This window comes from Lissotriton vulgaris, chromosome 12 (genome assembly GCF_964263255.1).
Source record: "Lissotriton vulgaris chromosome 12, aLisVul1.2, whole genome shotgun sequence".
NCBI classification, from domain to species: Eukaryota; Metazoa; Chordata; class Amphibia; order Caudata; family Salamandridae; genus Lissotriton; species Lissotriton vulgaris.
Window position 1 is genome coordinate 44,648,745 of NC_141700.1, and position 22,351 is coordinate 44,671,095.

Sequence of the window (22,351 nt, forward strand, 5' to 3'; positions counted from 1 at the left end):
TGGAGTAAAGTACTTCTTCACCCTAATGTGCATTATTTTGTCAGCTGAACTCAAAATCAGGTCCTAAGCCTGAACACTGGAAACGTTGGTTATGTTTTTGTAGTATCTACTCATATAACAAAACACTTCTAGGCGTGTTACCTCATTTAATATAGTCTAGGTTTCACAGTGGCATATGATTTTTAGTACCACATGTCTGGGAACCCGCCACATTCCTAGGTTCAGAGGTTTTATGGTTTAAGCTTTCTTGATATTTGCAACACTAAGCTTTTAGACATGAGACATATATCATAGAATGAGTTAGGAGCAGGGTTGCATGAACCAGTGTCACATATCTAACTTGCTCCTCCCTAATCTTGTACTGTTACCACTTAGGATGGGCTATGCCCATGTCTGTGCATACAATTCTAAACCTCGCATGCAGTACATTCGCCAGGCTAAGTGAAGCAATTGCCATTCAAGCTCAGGTCTGGTTTGGTTTTTACAAATTAAGAGATACATTTAAAAAGAAGGATCTTAAATCTATGTTGGACATGTTTATTACAATTAAGGCTCCCAGTTTTATTGTTTTTTTTTATCATTCCGTCTGGAATGGAGAAGTATGGCTCACTGGTTAGAGGAGGCAGACCTGGAAGCAGAGGTCAGCCCGGGACCAGGGTTCAATTCCCGCCTCAGCGGGGTCTTGAGTCCTAAAATGTCCATGGACTCGACAATTCTCGCTCCGGTGCCTACTTGATTCACGGGTTCACACTCTGCGACTCTGGGCAATAGCTTGCTTAATCTCCACAACGGCCCCTCGCGGCGGGATACCTGGCTTTCACCTTGTGGATACCCTGCCGGGGTTATCTCACAGGGGAATACCAGGACGGGTTCCCTAAGCAAGCGCTTAGAGACCGGTTGGTGATTTGCGCTATATAAATTCCTGTACATTTACATTTACATGTATTTATCCATATTTATGTTTGGGCCATTGTATTGGTCTTTATCCATATTTATTTTATGTTTTGAAAATAAATGGAGTTGTAAAATGGTGAAATTCCAGATTTATTTAACTTATAAACATGCGCTCATACTTTGATGCCTGTCACGTTTTAGCAAATTAAGCAAACAAATATAAATAACACTATTCCGGCAGGTAGATATTAGCATTATGTACAAATATATGTTAACATATTCCTGTATTAAGGAAATCTCCCTATTTTTACATTCTCATGGTGTCTATCGGTTTAGAAGTTGGTCTGGAATTCATGAAGCATAACAAGGACTGTCACTCACAAGAAGCACAATTTTCTACTTTTAAAAATGAGTACAGGCAGGAAATAAAAAAAATTCTGTCTGTATTTATCTGTAAAAACCAGTAAAATCGTAAAACTGGATGCCTTAATTAAAATGCACATTGGAATATTATGTCACAAACAAATCTTTAAATCTCAATCTTTGGAAATGGGTTTAAATGTAATTCTTATAAATTCATATGATGTGGGAAAGTGTCGGGGTTTTTAGGCAATTGCATTTATATATTGCTTCATACCATTGACTAGTTGCTAAAGTGCTATTAGAGGAAACGTAGCACACAAATTCATAAGTTATGGACCATGCGTAAGATATCTCAGGCATAAATATGGACTTTGATTCTTGGTCCAAAGACCAAGAGTTTTTGATGTAAAGCTACTTAAACTCTTCCAGTAGAAACCATTCAGTACCCAACTTCTAAATGGGGCAAGGGAACTGTGAGGTTGGCGGACAATACATCTTCTGGTTACTAGAGTATGCCCCAATAAACACTGACCTCTAAATGAGGTCTTATGCCCACCAGTGGTGGAATTATACAGAGAATGGGTCATTTTTTTGATCACTCCTCTTTACTTGTCCTACAAACCCCTCTCTAGGACAGATCATCTTTTGTCCTGGTATACTGGATGCCTCATGCACATTACTGTCTAAGTGAGATAAGACAGGTCTACCAAGCACTCTGAGGTATGATAGGTCCGGAGAAGACAGAGTGTCCTCAATCTGAGTTTTGGAACCGGTGGACGGAAATAAGTACCTCTGGGGGAGTTTTGGAAATTGGAATGCCCTTCTCATGGTGGTCCTAGGTGAAAAAGTGTGTGCCTTTGTATGGCTAAGTTCTACCCTGAAAAGAGGGGGGGGCGGCGGTGGAGCTCTGGGCAGGTTTTCCTGCAAGAATGAGGACAACGTAAGTTAGATTTTGAGAGGACTATTTTCTAAAGTGCTGTTGTTTAATATGTCAATATTTTCTCATGGACAAGCCTTTGTTGTGGGGCTCGGTATATCTGCCTTGTTTGTACCTTTAGATGCCAGAGAAATTTGTGATATCAGAGAAAATTGGTGCTTTTAAAGCCACAAATTTACAGTTGTGTTTTCTCTTTTTAGAGTAGTTTACTAAGCATATTAGTTTAAGAACTAAAGTTCTAAGAAGGCAGCGATTTAGCAACTTGTGTGTATGATTTGATACTTGGCTAATCTCATTTGTAAAATCACTTTTTGTCATTGTTAAATCACAACAGTTATAGATAAAGTAATTGTGATTAAAAAGTTTGACTAGATTCTTTGATCAATACGTAGGTTAGAAATATTACTTCATAATAAATTATGCAGTCACATAGGGGTAGCGGCATGCGCTGTAAATTGTTTTTCCACTTATGCCTGGTTGGCTTTTTACACACAAGAAGTAAAGTCCTCAATTCAATGAGCAAAAGTGAGATGTCAGGCCCCTTGCGACCATTAGTGAGTTGCTACCATCACCCATTACATTTTTTTGATAATACTTTTTTCGCCCAGCATGCTCCAGCATTTGATATAAATAATTAAACATGACCCATACTCAAAAAGTCTTTATGTATCGTAAAATAAATGGGTCAATAATTATGTAAATAAAATCGTTGGCATGTACAGTCATGCTGTGGCCTGTCTCTTGCAAACGTCATGCACCTTTCAAGCAAGTTCCCTTTATAAGAGCCCATAACAAAATAGCGCAAAGCGTACTTGTGAATGTGCCGAAAGTTCTTGTGCAACTTCTCAAACCCTTACTTTGATGAGTGCGAAGATATTTTGAGTACTATTACTGCATAAATGTTTAAATATCTATTAGACTTCAGTCAGCAAGACCTAATTCACGTCTTGCAACACAAGATCAGAAGAACTTTGAAAAACAATTGAAGGCAAGCCTGTGAAAAAGTTGAAAAAGTCTAGCAAAAGGTCTCCCCAAGAAATTCAACCAATTATAAACCGATCCAATGGAAATAACCTGGCAGTCTGTCCAACAGCAAGTTAATAGTGTTAGTCAGATCAGAAATCAACATCTATTTGGACATGCCAGATGAGCTCTACACATCACTTCATGAGATTGTGCATACACCAGACAGGGTTTTAAACATATGAAGAAAAAATTGTCAGCAACAGATCTGAAGAAATTTGATCATCCTACAATGAGTAATATTCTGCATAACAGCCCTGAGCCTTCTCATCTCCCACTGTATTTGATTGTCCCGTTCTTTTCTTCTGCTTTCTTACTGCCTCTTTCTTCCAGTTGTTCATTGTTTATTAGTAGTTTCATTTTTTATTATTGTAAAAGTTACAAGCTACTATATAGAATATTTTTAATATGTACACGTTTTTGCTCCTTACAAGTCCTACTCCTTTGATTATATATATATATATATATATATATATATATATATATATATATATATAATCAAACATGCATCTAATATTGTTTCTAATTAAACCCTAAGCACATTGATGCACACAGTGACAACACTTGTGGTGGGGATTATGAAAGCTGAAGTTCAATCAGTGCCTACACACAACATACCTTTTACCGTTGCTTTCATTCCCAGAATCCCTGTTGTGGACAATCATTTTAGACCTTGCGATGGCACTGTTGGGACGCTCAACCTTCATGCCTGCTGATACAACCCTATTTATCGTGGACAAAAGCACAAATGTTACTTTATAGGAGACCAGTTTCTCTGCTCACTCATTGCATGTATTGGTGGCCCAATTGGCACACTGAATGAAAGAGGGGAACAATCGTAAATGTTAATTGTGGCTACCCTTCAAGAATGCCTAAAGCTTTTACATTTCGGTAGCTTTCACTTGTGAGCCATATGCTTGTTTACATGTTTAGTAGATATGCAGGAACCACAAACAAATGTTGTGATATTAGGAGTAGCAAGAGTGCATTTCCTGAAATAGTTGCTACATTATGTACGAAATATAAACCAAGTCCTAAGGCAACACAAATTATGGAATTCGAAAAGAGGAAGTCTGGGTAGTTTCCATTGCAAGTGGAGGACAGTCTGAGTGAAACATCAATTCACCAGCAACATTTGAAATATACGCTTCTCAACTGACTGTATTTTGAGAACGTTTGGGTGTTGAGTTAGCACATGCATTAAGGGTGTGGCTGGTGGACTGGTGTGCGTGGAAGGCTCCAAATACAAGGAGAGTCAACCCAACTGGCCAAAAGGGACAGGGTAGTTTACAACTAAACAACAAATAATCCTCCCTTTCATGCTTTGTGTGGGTCTATACACCCTTCATTACACACCTCAACCATTATATATGAAAGAATTTACATCTAGGGTAATATTCAACAACAATATTAAAAACACAATTACTATTAAAAACAAAAAAAATAACTGTCTGTCTCACTCTCCTTTCAATGATTATCAAGTGTTACAATATATAAATTACATTAAAAACACATGCGTTTATTGAAAAGGATCACATCAATATACACCATATTCAAATAAATAAGTCATTTTACTTTTGTTAAAATTCTAAATAAATAAAATTATCTTTTTAAAAAAAATCTGTTGACAGTTTCGATGGAAGTCAGAATGGTTCACACCACCTTCATCAGGACATATATTTTAAAATCAAGAGACTATAGGAGACAGAGAAGCATAAATTACTAACGTGCATTGCAACATAATATACAATCCCCTAGCGTACAATCAAAATTACAAAGAAGGACTCCCCTTTGTGCTCCCGCTTTATATATGTAAACCATTAGTCTATATTATTAGCGTGGTCAGAATGCACTACACAAAATACTCCATATATTGTCAGTGCATTAAACCATATTTGAAACTCACTCCTTACTGTGAAAATATATACATGTGTATTGTAATTATTCAAATAAATTTAATAATGTCCACTGTTCACATGTACAAAACAATAGACAGTTAAAAGTTTAAAAACATAGATATATCATATCATCATATTTATTTATAGTATTGCATAAACAAACTCCCCTTTCTTCATAGACACTGTTTATATATATCCCACATTATAAATAAAAATATCAAAATATTTGAAACAGCAACATACATTCCTTTCCCTATATAGGGATATATTGATAACCATCTATCAAGTTAGACACATTATAAACAAATATATACCTTAATCATTATTCATCACACCATCGCTCAAGAGTTGTCTTGTAAGTGAGGACTTAATAACGGGTTTTACAATTAGAGATGAAATCATTAAGTAATACTTTAAATTAGGTCGGCTAATTAATTTTTATATATTGTAGGACATAGAAATTTTCAAGAGACAATTATATATAGACCTCCACAAGACCACCCCTGAGCAAGTGTGTAAAGGGTCGGTGATTTTTAGCCAGTAGTCTGCACTAAAGTAGGATACATATTTAATGATGCTCAAACATAATTGCTAAATATGGATTGATTGGGTTTTTAGGTCTCTCTTGTTTCCTATAGAAACAATTGTTTTACTGTGTGAATTTTATATCTAAATCGATTTGTCCTCAGGAAGGCGGGGGATTGATCTCACGAACCGACTAAACGCATCAACAGTATTTATTAATGCAAAATGACTTGATGTGATAGAATTTTAACGTTTAGGGATGCATTGTTGCTGTTCCAATTTTTTTAATATTTTTATTTATAATGTGTGAATTATATAAACAGTATCTATAAAGAAAGGGGAGTTTGTTCATGCAATACTGATAGGAGCAAGCTGCACCTAACAGTTGCTCATCTAATGGTAATTAGTTCCATTGTATGATTACCAGAAACATTGTCTCCACTTTTTGGGATTAACTAATCTGTAATGAATAAACCCAATTATTTTAGTTAATGCAATCCTTTATGATGCACACTTCATTCTTCTGTGTAGTACGGCTAATGAAATGTCTCCTCACTCTTACCTCATTATTTATCATTGCTTGGTGTTCTATATTTCACACAAGACTTACATTTCCTTATCCGTTTTCTATTAATTTAAAACCGTCCGGAGTTGGTTTAATTATCCACTCCCAAGACCGATATACTTTGCAGGAGGCAAAACAATAAGAATTTAACATAGCGCACTTCCTCTAAATTTAAATGTAAAGGACATACCTATGGAATATGATTTGATACTACCTAAATTAGTGAGCATTATTTAGAAGAGTGCAAAAGGGAAGCAAATCTTGTTAGAATATTTTTCTACTATAATGCTGGAAATTTCATTAATATCAATGTATTCTGTCATTAATCAACACTGTGATCTATTTCTAAAGTGTATATAAAAAAAAGCTGGCAATGGTAGGAGCTAAAAATACGGATTTAATGTATACAATGGAAGAGGTGGTGACAAAATGATTTTAGGGCAGCGCAAACAGCACTATATTTTTTCGGCATTAATTCTAAGTAAACAAACTGTTGGAACAATCAGTAAGCTCTCAGAAGTGATATGAATCTATGAAGACCTGTGTCTTTGCCACAACATAAAGACATCAAAATGTAGGCTCTTCATCAAATCTACCCCCAACTCCATCATCGGGAAATTTTTTATTTGCATGATGGCTATTTTCACATGCAGAGTTAAGAAACATTGAAAATTTCTGAGGTACACTGTAGGAGGAAACCTTTACCAATACAAGGTTCTTCCTTTCGATCTCGTCTGCTCCACAACTTTTCTCCATATGTATGATGGCTGTGGCAGCTCACCTCAGGAAAATGAAGATTTTGGTCTATCCATAGGAAGACGATTGGCTCAATAAGGCATTTTGTATCAACAAGCAAGCTCTTAGTCAACTGGGACTGTAGGTAAATTACAAGACATCTACCTCAACAGCAGTTTAACCCCTACATGACCTGAGTGCAGTCCTAGACACGGTGTACACAAAAGTGTTTACTTCTGAGGAGAAAGGCTTATCTACCCTTCAGAAATGTTGCAATATGAAGACAACAGCCCACCCCAATGCAAGAAAAGTCTCCCCTCCTCAAGGATCAATGGCATCACGCATTTTTCTGGTCCCGAATGCACGTCTCTACATGAGGCCTCTACAACAGTGCCTAGGTGATCAGTGGGATCAGCTGTCAGGAAGAAGGGAGGGCAGAGTGGTGGTAATTTATGTAAAACAATCGCTCAGCTACGTCGCCGAGCATAGCATCTTTTCAGAGGAGTGAATTTCCATCCAGACATTTCAATCAAAGCCATAGTGACTGATGCTTCCCTTACAGGTTGGGATGCTCAATTGGACCATCTTCAAATACAAGGTATGGGATCCCCAAGGGAACAGTCTTACCACATCAACCCATTGGAGCTGAGAGCAGTACATTTAGCCCTGAAAGCTTTCCTCCCACTATTCAGGATGCATTCTCTCCTTGCTCAGATGAAGAATACAATAACTGTGCATTATCTTAACATTGACATTATCTCCATTGAAATCATAAGCTCAACCCCGAAGGAAGAGACATAATAAGTACAACTCTATCCTGCTAATTTGTATATCCAAAAGAACTGAGCAAGCTGCCATCTACAGGGCATGATGGGAAACTGGAGGTTACGGAGCACTAGGTGCAGTGTTTCATTTTCAATATATTCAATGCTGCAGCCTACCCTACATATCTACATTGCCATATATTCCCCTATCTCTTACATCAAAAAGAAATAAAAAGAGTTTGGGGAGGACGTTTTTAAAAGGTCACCTTTTAATTATTTTTATTGAATTTTTAAAGCTTATGCCTTTTTGCTTCCAAGTTTTAAAGGAATTCAATATATTTGGCAATATAGCCTGTTTTCAGGCTGCAACATTTCACATTTGTGTCACATGTGCTCCTGGCCTTTCTGAAGTACAGCAAAGAAAATGTGACGTTGAAAGATCTTCTCCAGGGTCCTCGCACGTGAGGGGGACTATTCAGTGTTGTTGATCATCAATGGAGATCCCATGAGACAGAAATAGTTTTCAACATGAAAGTGCATGTCAAGCAGGTGCAGGAGTCACAAGGGGGCCCATAGATATCAGAACAACATGTGGTGAGCCCAAAGTGGGGTGCTTGTCATCGGTTACTGTGCCCTGGAAAGCATTGCCGTACTGTCCTTCCTGTCCCTTCCTCGGTCCTCTCCATGGGAGCAGGGTGGTGCACAAAAAACATAAGCTGACCCATATGCTTCGGTGGGTTTAATAGACAAATATTTTGATTACTGGTACATCTGTAATTCCAGTGGGGTTGGTAATGGGCTCTACTGGTGAAATTTCCAGGTGAAATATCAGGAGTAAAATGGAGGCTGGGAATTACTGATTTCCTCTTGAATCCTGTATTTCACAAAAGACCCTCTTGGTTTGACACAAATTACCATATTGTTGTGATTTGTGGACATAATGTGGCGACATATCGGTTTCTTGTTGATGTGTATACACCCCTGGTCTGCAGACACAACCCGTACCAAAAATACTTTAGACTTTATCTGAGATACAGACCTGTTGTACAATTCATCGTCTTCTCCTCCCCAGCCCCAGAACACGTTGGAATATCCATTGATTTTGAGAAATTGGTCTTTGCTGAACGCTACCACTCCACCGAAGAGCGTATCATAGGGTAAGCTATGCAAAGAGAAATATTCAACAGAATGAATGAGGTGGCCTTGGACTTAGGAACCATAACATCACATTTTGTTTACCACTACACTTGCTAGCTAAGAATTCCCCTAACCCGATCAATGAAGATAGAGAGTACAGTGACTCTTGAAAAACATTGGCACACAGTGGCAGAGGTCAGAAATTCTATTTTATTAAAACTAACCACACTGAAAGTTTTTTTTAGATTAAAAAAGCTGTTTGTCATTATTATGAACCCTTCCCATTACCAAGTTATACAGGATATTGTTTCAGTAAAATAGGTTTTCCCATCTCTGCGTTGACGTAATTATAAAGAAGCATTTTGAGCAATCACTGTATTGTTATACATCATCGTTTTAAAAGGTAAAAGCGAGGATACATTTATATGCATTAACAGTGCCTGACTGAGAAGTTGGAAACAGGGCTATTTCAATCCAATTCAAAATAAGCTTTATTACATTTCTTCTGTGGAAATCATAAAAACAAAATGCAGATATAAAAACACTATTTCCAAAGCTAAAAATCATGTACAAATTAATTAAGTATATGACAATCACTGTAGCTAAGAAAATTTATCATAAAATACAGTCACATTTACATCACCAGAAGATCACAATATGAAGGCCCTTTTGCACCTAATTACAATCTTTAAAAACATTGCCATAGACCACATAGTGTACTCATTGGCTAACAATTGAAAGGATGAAAATGCTGGACGGCATTGCCTAAGGCCAAGAAGCCTTAAGGTCGGTAAAGTTAAAATCTTTCTCTGTTTTTATTAAAATTTACGAAAGAGCACAACATGAATTGTTGTCTGTTATGACTTATCGTCACATGGACATTTACAAAGCAAACATGACCAGACAATAGTTACAGGAAAGCTTGTTAGGCGATGGAAAATGCCTAACCTAAAGCGCGTTTAAACAAATCTGTCCTGCATCCCCTCCATGAATTACAAGTATGGCTGTATATCATAACTGGTCAAGATAATTTGTTTATTACAAACACGCACCTTCAATATTTCCAGAGATGTCCTAAGAGAGTCCAATAGCATCATGAACTCTCTTTTAAGATCTTTTCTGCTGATGTATCTAGAGATTCCAGCTGTTCATAATATTCCGGGTGATCTAGGTCTCTTGTGAAATCTTTGATATACTTCATCCAAGGTATGAAAACAAGTTACTTACCTGTAACTTCAGTTATCCAGTTTTAGTATCTTTCATAGATTCACATGCCTGTATCATTCCCCGTCGCTGAGGTATATAAAAAAGTTGTGCCAAAAGTAAATTACAGTAGTAGGCCCTATGAGAAAGGCCTGAGGCCTAGATTGTAGTAGCCTATCTACCTCATTATGCTACAAAAAAACAAAGTCTTTGTTCCAACCAATCAGCCCACAGCACCCTCTAGAACCCTCCCTGCAGAGCCAGTTCGCCTCAGATTTTCGTTTGCACAAGTGGGAATGGGTATCCCAAAAATTAGATAACTGACTCTCTGGGGAGGAGGGTGGGTGCATGAGAATCTATGAAAGATACCAATATTGGATAACTGAAGTTACAGGTAAGTAACTTGTTTTCTTATCCAGTATTGGGGTATCTTTCATAGATTCACATGCCTGAATCAGAATAGCAAGCAGTATGCCAGACAAAAGTCGGTTGCGGATTGTGGGAGACTTATTGTGATACACTCCCAAAAACATATTTAACACCCAACAATCGTGAAGTAAATACATTATTAATTAAAAACATGACTAAATGCTAAATAGCAGTCATATAATATTAAACAGAAAAAGTAATATCAGTACAAAAGAAGCAAGTAATCTGTACAGCATGTACATCTTTAACCTTTATAAAAATATTGAAAGGCATAGACTTATTATAAGATGAATAAAACATTGGTTACCTGAATCTGTTCTTATGGAAACAGGTGACGTAAAACCGCTTGACCAACTTCTGCATCCTGTTGATTTGCTGATTGCAGGCAGTAATGTCTTGTAAACGTGTGGACATTCTTCCATGTCGCAGCACGGCAGATATTCTCTAGTGTCACTCCTGCAAACAATGCTGTAGACACTGCCACAGCTCTTGTAGAGTGCGACCTGACAGTTCTTTGAAAATGTCGTTTGGATTTGATGTGGCAAAAATGGATTGCGGAGGCTATCCACCTGGAAATTGTGGCTTTAGTGACCGCTTTTCCCAGTGTAGCTTGGCCATAAGCCACGAACAACTGATCTGATTTCCTGAAGCTTTTTGTTCTTTAAAGATAAAACGTCAAACATTGTTTAATGTCCAAAGAATGCAGTGTTCTTTCCGCTGGGGTTGTAGGATTTGGGAAGAAAACTCGCAATTTCACTGGTTCTTTAGATGGAACCGAGAAGGCACTTTGGGTATGAAAGTTGGATTCGTTCTAAGAGTGACATACTCTTGAGAGAAATGTAAGAAAGGTTCCTTTATAGTGAAAGCCTGAATTTCTCCCTCTCTTCTGGCAGAAGTGGCGGCTAAAAGCAAGGCGACCTTCCATGTCAGGTACTTGAGGTGGCTTTGTGAATCGGCTCGAACGGGTGCTTCATCAGTTGTGAAAGGACCGTGTTGAGTTCCCATTCCGGTGGTGAAGATTTAACCGGAGGATAAGTCTAGAAAAGACCGCTCATGAACTGTTTTATCAGCGATAAACAGACCCCCCAGGATATAGCGGCATGGATTAGCAAATTTAGCGGCACAAAAATGGAAATTTAGCGGCACAAATATGGAAATTTAGCGGCAATTTTGCAGCATTTTATGTGGCCATTTTTCCTACAACAAGCACAGATATCTTAGTTTTTTTAGTTATTTAACATGAAGCTATGTATACAATATAGACACTTTGGGGCAGATTTACAAGCCCCTTGCGCTGCTTTTACGCCGCCGTTGCGTCACTTTTGTGACGCAGCGGCGGCGCAAAAGATGCACCATGGTGCGGGGTATTTACAACGTGACGCCGGAGAGTACGGCCAGGGTGCGGATAGTACGGCCCATGTGTGCAGAATCCGGCCCAACTGCGGATGTAAAGATACGACTCGCAAACTATCTCTGTAAATACTAAAAGTCATAAAGTTAGACCTTTGTCTAAGATTACCTTTGGGAATCGGCCCATAAGTTTCTCATTGCTTAAATAGGTGTAATTTCTGATATTTATGTTTCCCTCGTCTTCATTGCTTGATTTGCTTGTGAGAAAGTGTCATTCATAATCGTTGAAATGTAACTCATATTCACACTGAAAGTATGAAAATGTCACACATAGCATTCTGAAGCCTTGACAGTTATGCTGTTTTATTTGCGAATAGAGGCCACTATTATTTTGGTGCCAGCGCGTACTTTCTGTTCCAGAGGACACTGCTTGTTGGTGGTGCAGCAGATCGCAGAGTGTTGTCAGGAAGGAAATGGTGGAAAACCACTCGAGAAAGTTTTAAATATTTTTGTTTGAGAAAATTCAACAACAACAAGTGAATCCCAAATAGAAATTGCTGCTCCTCAACAAAAGCGTAAAGATGAGATCGTTATTCATTACCAATCAATGCTTGGTTTTAACATTAAATGCACCGCACAATTAATTGTTTACCAGAGAGGCTTTTTATTGGGCACCTGCAAAGAGAGGCACTGTGACATAACAGTACATCACTACTCAAGGCTCAAGAGGCGCTAAAAGGGTTTGTTTATTGAGTAGTTTACACAACGCCCCCGCCCCCTCGAGATCTCCCCCTCCACTGATTTATAACCTTGTGATAAGAATGCCGTTTGATTAATCTCTCTGAAACCTTGTAACGAGAAACATAACAGCCCTGTATATATTTCTCATAAAACCATCAGGGAGTTAGCAGGTATTATATGTGCCTCGGAGATCAGCATCTCTCCCACTTCGTGAACATCACGAAGAAAGGAAGGAAGGCCTGTCGAAAGAGCCAGCACCTGTCCGTCAGTACCGGGGGATAAGAGCAGGCGCCCTTAGCTCGAGCCATCAGTGCAGAAACAGCAGGCGGCCTTTGACCAATGTGCAAACCAGCAGGCGGTGGTGACGGCTTGTAGGTTGGCTGGAGAGGCAGGCAGACAGCCACAAACACGCCAGGTACGGTAAACTACCCAATCCACAGGCGATAGCCGCACAATTGCCAAATGGGCTGGCGCTGGGCTTGGCACCTTCACTCCTTCCTAATGTTTGTCACGCTGTGACTTGTAGGTTTGCAAATTCGTGTTGACTGAATCTCCAAGACGCGCTGGAGGTGTCAGATTCTACACGAGCCCTTGCGGCAGCTTTGCAAAGGAATCCCTGACTCCCGGCCCCTGCTGCCAGTGTATCATCTCGCAGCGGCCTTCATGAAAGGAAACCGAAGCTCGCGGCCTGGTAATCTACCTGTTCAAGGTGAAACAGAGGGAATGCTAGAACTGGGAGTTGGCATGTTTAAATTCCATCGAAACAGAAGAACTCACCTGCCTACCTTGCTTGGCCTCTCTTTAAAAATGCTTGCCTATCTAGTGTACCCCAGCCAGCTTTCCACCACTGACTAGGCTGAGAAGTTATCAAGGACGCCCAGCCCTTGGTCGCACATTTCCCATCCCAAAATGCACTGATTCGCGGTGCCAAAAGTTTCACGGGACTCTGACACCTGGCCAGATGGCAGGAGAAGAGGCGGGGCAGCGCATTCCCTCCCCCTGGTTCCCAGCCTGTGAGGTGGGGTGCGCAGGCCATTTGCATTGCTGATTATTGTGTTTGATCTCAAATGAGTTGCCAAGACAAAGGGCACATTCAGAGCTGTGGTGCGGGGTGTCAGATGTTATATACACCCATTCCAGGACAAAGATCTTTCAGCATGCTGTGTGAAAAGGATTAACGCGCACACGCATGCACGCAAGCTGTCTGTCACACACACGCTTATGCACACAGACCCCCCAGGATATAGCGGCTTTTGTAAAAATGCCGCGATTTCTAGAAAAATGCCGATTTCGCGGGCACTTTTGTAAAAATCGCGGCATTTTTTCAAAATTGCCGATTTCGCGGCAAATCGCGAAATCGCGATATCCTGGAGGGTCTGGATAAAGAACATAGTGAGGGAATGTCAGCCACCTTCCTGAACCTGGATAGAGCCGCTAGGTGGACCTTTATCGAAGAGAAAGGAAGACCAGAACGAGCCAGATATAAGAGATAAGGGAGATTTTTTTCTGCTGGAGCTTCAATAAGGTGTAAAGCATTTGAAGTACACCAGGAGCAGAATCGCTTCCATTTGAGACGATAAGTCTTTAATGTGCTCTGGACTCGTGCTCTCTTTAAGATGTCCTGGCAATCCTGAGGAATCTGGAGGTGTTGAAATTCTAAGAAGTTAGGAGCCATGCATGCAATTTCAGAGATTGAGGGTCTGGGTGAAGTATTTGACCCTTGTTGCGCGACAGTAGTGTTGGAGCCGGGAAAAGTTTGATTGGAGGCTTCTGTGATAGCAACATGAGCTCCTGAAACCAATACTGACGAGGACATCTGGGAGCAATTAAGAGGAGCGGCAGCTCTCCAGTTTCATTTTGCGCAACACTCGTGGAATCAACAGGATCGGAGGAAAGGTGTAGGCATAAATCCCTGACCATCGCATGGACAGGCCATTCCCTCTTGAACCCTGTTGAGGGTATTTGCTGGCGTAATACCGCCATTTCTTGTTCTGTTGGGTCGCAAACAAGTCCAACGTTAGCTGGCCCCAAGTCTGAAACATCTTGGTCAATTGAGTGTTGTCCAGCTCCCACTCGTGGCAATCCGACAAGGATCTGCTGAGTTTGTCTGCTAGGGTATTGTGGAGGCCCTTGACATGTTCCGCCTTGAGAGTTATGTTGTGAAGTGTCTGCCATTCCCATAACTTCTGAGCCTCCTTTGAGAGCGTAGCTGTCCTTGTCCCTCCCCGCTTGTTTACATAAAACATGCTGGTGGTATTGTCCGTTCTGACCAGGACTGAAGACCCTGCAATTCTGGGAAGGAACGCTTGTAGAGATAATAAGATGGCTCTCAACTCTAGACTGTTGATGTGACATTGTTTGTATTTCTGGGACCATTTGCCCTGCACTTGCAAATCCTGGAGATGACCTCCCAACCCACCATGGACGCACCTGTTGTTAGAGCGAAGTCCGGAGGAGTTTGCAAGAATGTGAGTCCTTGTTTTAGATTGTGCAGTTGCGTCCACCGTTGAAGAGCATCTACCGTGCGTGGGGTGACTTCGATGATGTCCTCGAAGGAACCTGTTCCTTGTTGCCACTGGAGATGTAGCTCCTCCTTTAAAGGCCGCATTTTGAGACGTGCCAGTGGAATGAGATTTATGGCCGACTAACACATTCTCAGAAGGGAAGCAAACAGGCGAACAGAAAGTGACATTTTGACAGTTTTATGGCCAATGCCTGTAGACGGAGCTGCCTTTCTTGAGACAAGAATGCCTTGCATTGTTTCGTGTCCAGACGAGCCCCTAGGAAAAGCACAACTCTTTTCGGAAGAGTTTGAGATTTGCTTTCGTTCACAGTGAGACCTAGGGATGCAAAGAGATTGTGACACTCTGCTATGTCGTTCTGCACTCTGCACTTTGATGGACCTTTGACTAGCCAGTCGTCCAAGTATGGGAACCCCTGGATCCCTGACGAGCGTAGTGCTGCCGCTATCGGAGCCAGGCACTTCGTAAAGATCCTTGGAGCCAACTTGAGGCCAAATGGGAGTACTTTGAACTGATAATGGGCTCCAGCCACAGTGAAGCGGAGATACTTTCGATGTTTGGTTGAATTGGGATGTGAAAGTAAGCGTCTTCTATGTCCAAAGAAGCCATAAAATCACCCTCGTTTAGGCAAGTAAAAATTTCCGAAAGAGTGACCATGCGGAAACCCTGCTTCTTGAGATATCTGTTGAGATTGCGCAGGTCCAAGATCGGTCGCCATTCCCCTGATTTCTTTTTTATGAGGAAAAAACGGGAACAGAAGCCTGTCCGCCTCTGATGAACTGGGACTTTTTCTATAGTGTTCTTGAGGAGCATTGAATGAACTTCCTTGAACATTAAGTGAAGACGAGGGGGAGGGGGACCCCTGGGCGGAGTTATTGGTGGTTTGATGACAAACTCCAGGGTGTGTCCATGTTGAACTAAGTCCAGCACCTACTGATCGAATGTAATCCTCTGCCACTGTTTTTGAAAGGCAGATGTCTCCGCGCCCACAGGGAGGGAAGGAACTAAGGTTGGTGCCCGGCTGATCTCACTGTTTTCTGTGAGTGTCTCGCCCCGGATTGTTTGTGCGCTTTCGTCCGCCTTGGCGAGAGAAACTAGCTGTTCCGGACTGGCGATAAGAAGACTCATAATTTTGCCGGTACGGAGGCTGATATTGTCTGCCTTGTTGGTAGTAACTTCCTTTAGAGAAGTATCCACGTCCTCTAGCACCTCTAAAAGATCCTCTCTTATATTGTATTGCACCTAGGGATCTTGCGGTGTCAGTGTCAGTCTTGATTGCTTGGAGAGCCTCGTCGATGTGTTTTCCAAAATAGAGACTCTCCGTCATAAGCCATGTCCAAGATTTTTTGTTGGACCTCGGGCCTAAAGGTGGTAGCCTTTAGCCAGCCCTGTTGTATGAGAACTGCAGCTCCTGCCAGTTGTCTAAAGTTTGTATTTGGAATATCCAAAGCGCAGTCGATGGTTTCTGCAGCTGCACGCTCCCCCTCCATTAAGATCTTCCGTGCCTCTTGCCTTTTATCATCTGGAATTAGATTAATCATAGCAGCCATCTCTGACCACATTTGGCGATCATAGCGCCCTATAATCGCCAAAGAATTTGCAGCTCTGATCGAGGCAGCAGCCATGGTAGAATTGTTTTTACCGATAAGGTCCAAACGACGCCCCTCCTTATCTGGCGATGTTGTAATGGATGACTGGGTTTTTCGATCTTTGCTGCACGGCCTGTGAGATGACCAAATCCGGTCGCGGGTGTCCAATGAGGCATGAAGGACTATTGAGAGGAGCGCGATATTTTTGATCAATCTTTGGTAACACGGCCGGCACAGAAGCGGGATTTTTCATCACTTTGACTCCTTCTTTCCAAATATAATCTATAATAGGAATGGCTCTTGAGACCTTCCTAGTTTCCTCTTTAAAATCATGAAGAAAACATTCTGTCTGCTCCACTGTTACCGGTAGTTGAAATCTAGTTGCAGCTCGCTGCATAAGATTATGGAAGTCACTTATGTCTTCAGGTGGTGAGTCTGAAGGCTGTGGAGTTGGTAGAAACGGCATGGGAATAACGTAAGTATCCCACGGATCCAACGGAGGATTATCTGGTAACTCGCCCTCCTCTACTTCTTCATCCGAAGAAGTATCCGGGGTGTTCGCAGGCACATCAGGTTGAGGTAGTTCAGTTACCGGAGACCTAGGTGGTGGAATCTCAGGTTGAGGAACCGGAACTGCAGGTTGGGGTGGAGGCACGACCTGCTGCGGCGGAAAACGTTGTTTATAGTCTGCCAGCATGGCCTATAAATCCTGTATAAGGCTCGGTGGCAGATGGCTGGATTCCGAAGGACGAGATCGCCTTTGGTATTCTGTCTGACGAGGCACTACAATGTCCTCCTGATAGTAATGTTCGAAATAGTCTTCATCCTCCTCATCATCCTGGCACTTAATGTTCAATTCTGAAGGATGGTGAGCTATCCCAAAAGCTCCCTCATTTTCATCATCCTCAAAATCATCTTCCTCTTCATGAGCATAAGTCTCTTACAGATGGGAAGGCGTAAGTAGAGAGATGTAAGCACCTTCTTGCCGCTGGTATGGTATTAATTGAAAAGGTTTAGAAGAAAGTGGCGTAGAAAAAACCTGCATAGTGGTTGGAGGCCATGGAGTAGCAATAGCTATTAGTCTTGCTGGAGGCGTCGATGACGGGACCATCGTCGAAGGAATCCAGGTCGACAGAGTCGTCGACGGAGTTGACGCCGACGGGACCACCGCCGACAAAATCCTCTTCGACGGGGCCACCGTCGACGGACTCAAAATTGACGGACTCGACGTCGACAGGACCACCGTCGACGGACTTGTCGTCGACGGACTTTGCCTCTTCGTCGACGGTACCATATGTGACTTCGTCGACGAGGGCATCGATGGTGTCTTAGTCAACGAGTGCTTCTTCGATGACGAGACTGTCGTCGACGGATCGTCGACGATGGTTCTTTTTGTCACAATGGAGATCCTAGTAGACAGGATAGGAGAGGTGATGGCTGTGGTGAAAATCATAGCCGTAGACGAAGGAGCAGAAGATGAGATGGTAGTCACAGGTGAGGAGACAGAAGAGGTCTTACTCACAGTTTTCTTTGTAGATTCCTTGAGAGCTGGGGCTTCAGGGAGAGAAGATGAAGATCTCTGTGAAGAGTCCGAAGGGGAGTGGGAGATTTTAACATGCTTTCTCCCCTCACTTGGATAATCCTCCTGCGATCTCGCTCTCTTACTTGAGGTCGAAGCTCTGTCTTCATTATCAGTTGAAGAGGATTTGAGCCATAAGAGGACTCTGGCCTCCCTATCCCTCAAGGTCTTGGAAGGGAAGGTGCAGATCTTACAATTTTTTGCCTCATGTTTTGGATGAAGGCAATAAATGCAGTCCTTATGTTGGTCATCAACATGGACCCTTTCTTTAGACATATTCTGCAAGGTTTAAATAAAGCCTTTTTGTCAGACATCCTGAAGTAGAGAAGAAACTGAGGAGAGACTCAGAGAGACTCCCTTCCACATGACGTGCGGTGAAAATCTGAGTAGAACTGGCTCTGCAGGGAGGGTTCTAGAGGGTGCTGTGAGCTGATTGGTTGGAACAAAGACTTTGGTCTTTTTAGCATAATGAGGTAGATAGGCTTCTACAATCTAGGCCTCAGGCCTTTCTCATAGGGCCTACTACTGTAATTTACTTTTGGCACTGCTTTTTTATATACAGTGTGACTCCCACCTCGGCGACGAGGAATGATTCAGGCATGTGAATCTATGAAAGATACCCCAATACTGGATAAACTAAGTACCCATTGTAATTTAAGACAGTCCCTTATAATATCCCTATTAAGGGTGGTTTTATCTGAGGACCAAATCTTATGCCATAAAATAATTGATTGTATTTTATTTAAATTTGATAAGTGGGGGGACTGCTGATCCGCGTAGCATACATAGGTGGAATAGCTAGTACAAATCTTAAAAAGGCATTCTCCACCTGATGTAGGGGCTGACAATCATAATAACCCATAACCCAGCACCATACATAGCTGTAGTTATGCACTTAGCCTTAGATATATTTATTAATTCTACAGGCGTTTTTTTTCCCAGCTTCCTTGAGAAGTTAACCAAGGCTGCCGAAGCTTTAAATGACAATAGGTTTCTTCGTTTAATTGCCAGGCACCACGAGCCATTCTGGTCAAACAGGATCCAGGTACGGAAATGTCTTGATGAATTCAATCTTCTTCTTATCTATGAGGATATCCCTGCACTTTGAGATCACTTAACACAGTCCTTTATGAAAGTCTTCGATTTATTTACTTGCAACCCCAGGTTCTGCATGTAAGCATTAAAGCTGATCAATAGACGCTGTAGCCCCAACTGAGTTTGTGCCATCAGCACTGCATCATCGGCATAGAGGAGGGTAAGTATTGGACGATGTCCAATTTGTGGTAAATCCCGGCACTAATCAAACGGTGTCAATCCCAAACTATTAATATATAATGTAAAAAGAAAGGGTGCCAAAATGCATCCCTGTCTTACCCCTCACTCTCTGCTGAATGATACAGTGCACTCGCCCTAAACCCCATATCGAACACTTGCTTTCATGCCAGAGTACAATTGCCTCAAGAAGTCTAAAAGCAGTGGCTCCACACCTAAATTGGCAATTACAATCCATAATTTATCGTGCTCTACAGAATCAAAAGCCGAGGATAAGTCTACAAATGCCAGAAACCGTCTATCATGTTTGGCCAGGATGTATTTCCCAATTAATAGGTTCAGCTAAAGTCCCAGCTCAGCTGTGCCAAGACCTGGTCCAAAGCCAAATTGCAACTCAGATAAAATATCATTGGCCTCGGCCCAGTCCTGAAGTTTATTTAGTACGCGGCGTCCAGCCACCTCGACCAAAGAATCGAGAAGTGAGATTCGCCAGAATTCACGCGGTCACCTTTCTTGTATATCAGAACTAAGAGTGATTCCCATCTTCTAGCAAAGAAACCTATGTTACAACAAGCTGTTATAACTTGTGTAAGTAGTGGGCCCCACAGGGGCCTGAGGAGGTCTACTGGTATCTCATTGGGGCCAGAAGCTTTCCCCTCTTTACTTGCTTCAAGAGCTAAATTAACCTCTTCTAGGGTGAACTGAAGGTTTATTAGTGATCTGCGGGGCAGGGGAGCAATTGTGGGAGCACTATCAGTTCTTATCTTCTCTACTGGAAGTTTATACATATTTGAGTTGTGATTCACTCATTCCTCTTCGCTGATTGCAATCTCTATGGTTGGAGTATCCTGGGATCTCAGGAAGGGGGCGTTTACGGCCCCCCAGAACGCATTATTATCTCTAACCAACGTTGCTTCATGCAGTGCCCTCCATGCATCCTCTCTCATGCCCTTTATGCGTTCTCAAAGAGCGTGTTTATACCCCAATCTTCATACTTTTATTTCTTACTTAGCTTACAAAGTTTTTTGTGTAGCGAAGTTTCAGGTTCCTATATGCCCTGGTACATCTAGTGTCAAACCAAACGTTCCTTTTTCTATTCTTTTTTTTGGGGAAATCTGTTTTTATTGTTTTAAGATAACACTCAGTAATAACAGGCATTGCATACAGAAGTTTGCAATCATGCATCGATTTTTGATCAGTACATGAGCGTGTGGCCACATTAGTTTAACATGCGTTCAAGCTTTACTGTGAATGAAACAATGAATGCTCACCTAGGAGCTAGCTGTACTACGTTCTGCCAGTTTTGATTCAGTCTCTAAATTACAGTAGAAAAACAGTTTATCAACCTCCCAGGTACTCTTGTGGTCCAATGCTGATCATTCAGCTCCATCAATGAAACAAATGTTTTACTTACAAAGCAAAGGAACAATAACAATGGCAGCGTAAACCATGTGTACATGCTTAATTCCCTCCCCCCTTACCTTTGCCCCCACCCCTTGCCCCCGGGGTCACTTGTGTCCTCCTCAGCTATAACTGCGCTAGTGTAGTTGCACTCGTGCCAGAGTAGAGCAGGGAAAAAAGGGACCATACTATCCTGTCAGTACAGCGGCCTGTGGCATGCCTCCGCCTGCGTGGTCATTACCTGCTTCCTCCGTGTCTCATGTGGCCCTCCCTTTCCAGCCGCTGTAACGCATAGAGCATCTGCTCCCAGTGGGCCGCTATAGGCTCCTTCCGTAACCCCAGCGTTTCCTCCCTTCGGTTGGCAGTCCACTCTGCCCTAGCCCATGCCTGAAATGAGGAACTCCATGCCCGTCTGTGTGGCGGGTCATGCGCCTTCCATCTCCTTGTAAGGAGGCGCTTTGCTACCACGTGCCCCAGAACTAAGAATCGGGACTTTACCTTGTCTTTAGGGGACCTCTTGAAGTGATGCAAGATGTACCCGGGCCAGTCAAAGGGTATGGTACGACCCGTGTGCCCTGCAGCAGCCCATTAATCGCGCGCGAATAGGTGCCCAGCCCAGTACAGCTCCACAACATGTGCAAGAACCCCGCCCCCAGCTCATTACACCTAGGGCGCAGTGCATCGTTACGATAAAAATACCTGTTGATCAGCTCTGGAGTGAGATAAGCCCTGTGGACAATGAAGAACTGGATTTGGCGGAACCGCATGTTCATGGGGATACGCACGGGACTTTTAAGTATCCTTTCCCACTCCTTATCCACCAGTGGCTGCCCCAGGTCCAGTTCCCATTTGCATCGAAGCGGGCCCAAGCAGACAACCGCATGCTCCCTCAGCAATGCTGCGAACCAGCGAACCAGGTGCCTGCCTCTCCCCATGATGTGTAGGTATTGCATAGTTAGATGCTAGTTTGGCTCCGTGGTCAAGTCCCCCCATTTGGCAGTCAATTTCGCCATCAGGAAGCGGTGCGCAAAAAAACCCCTGGGCGGGAGCCCCTCCTCTGCCACCAGGATCTCTTATTGTATGAGCTCACCATCCCGGTATAGATCTCCAAGCGTATGAACATCTGCCTCCCACCATTCCACAAGCGCATGAGCCGTAAGCACCCCCCCACTGCTAGGGGAACCCTCCAGAGGTATGGCCGGTGCGTAAGGGACAATATTGCGGGTGAGATATAGGGCCCTTCGGTAGCACTTGTGTGCCACAGCTAGGAGGAGCAGCTTTGGCCGGCTAACTGTAGCAAGAGGATGGAAAAGTCTGGTTATTTGTTCTAGCGAGTATGGCGGCATTGTTGTGGCTGTATCATCCCTGCTCCTATCCGCCAGCCAGCGAGCAACTCATTGCAGCTGAGCGGCCAGATAGTAGTG

General features: G+C 42.3%; 1 protein-coding gene across 2 annotated transcripts in view; it reads right to left on the reverse strand.

Moving 5' to 3' along the window:
• The window catches only part of LOC147673212 (beta-1,4-galactosyltransferase 1-like), a 208,600-nt gene that overhangs the window by 3,120 nt on the left and 183,129 nt on the right, over window positions 1–22,351 (reverse strand). For both annotated transcript variants that reach the window (XM_086947006.1, XM_086947007.1), the window contains exons 5-6: window positions 8,744–8,866; window positions 3,836–3,940 (exon numbers count right to left, since the gene is read on the reverse strand). In XM_086947006.1, coding sequence (XP_086803132.1) covers window positions 3,836–3,940; window positions 8,744–8,866 — 228 coding nt within the window. The remainder of the gene's footprint in view (window positions 1–3,835; window positions 3,941–8,743; window positions 8,867–22,351) is intronic.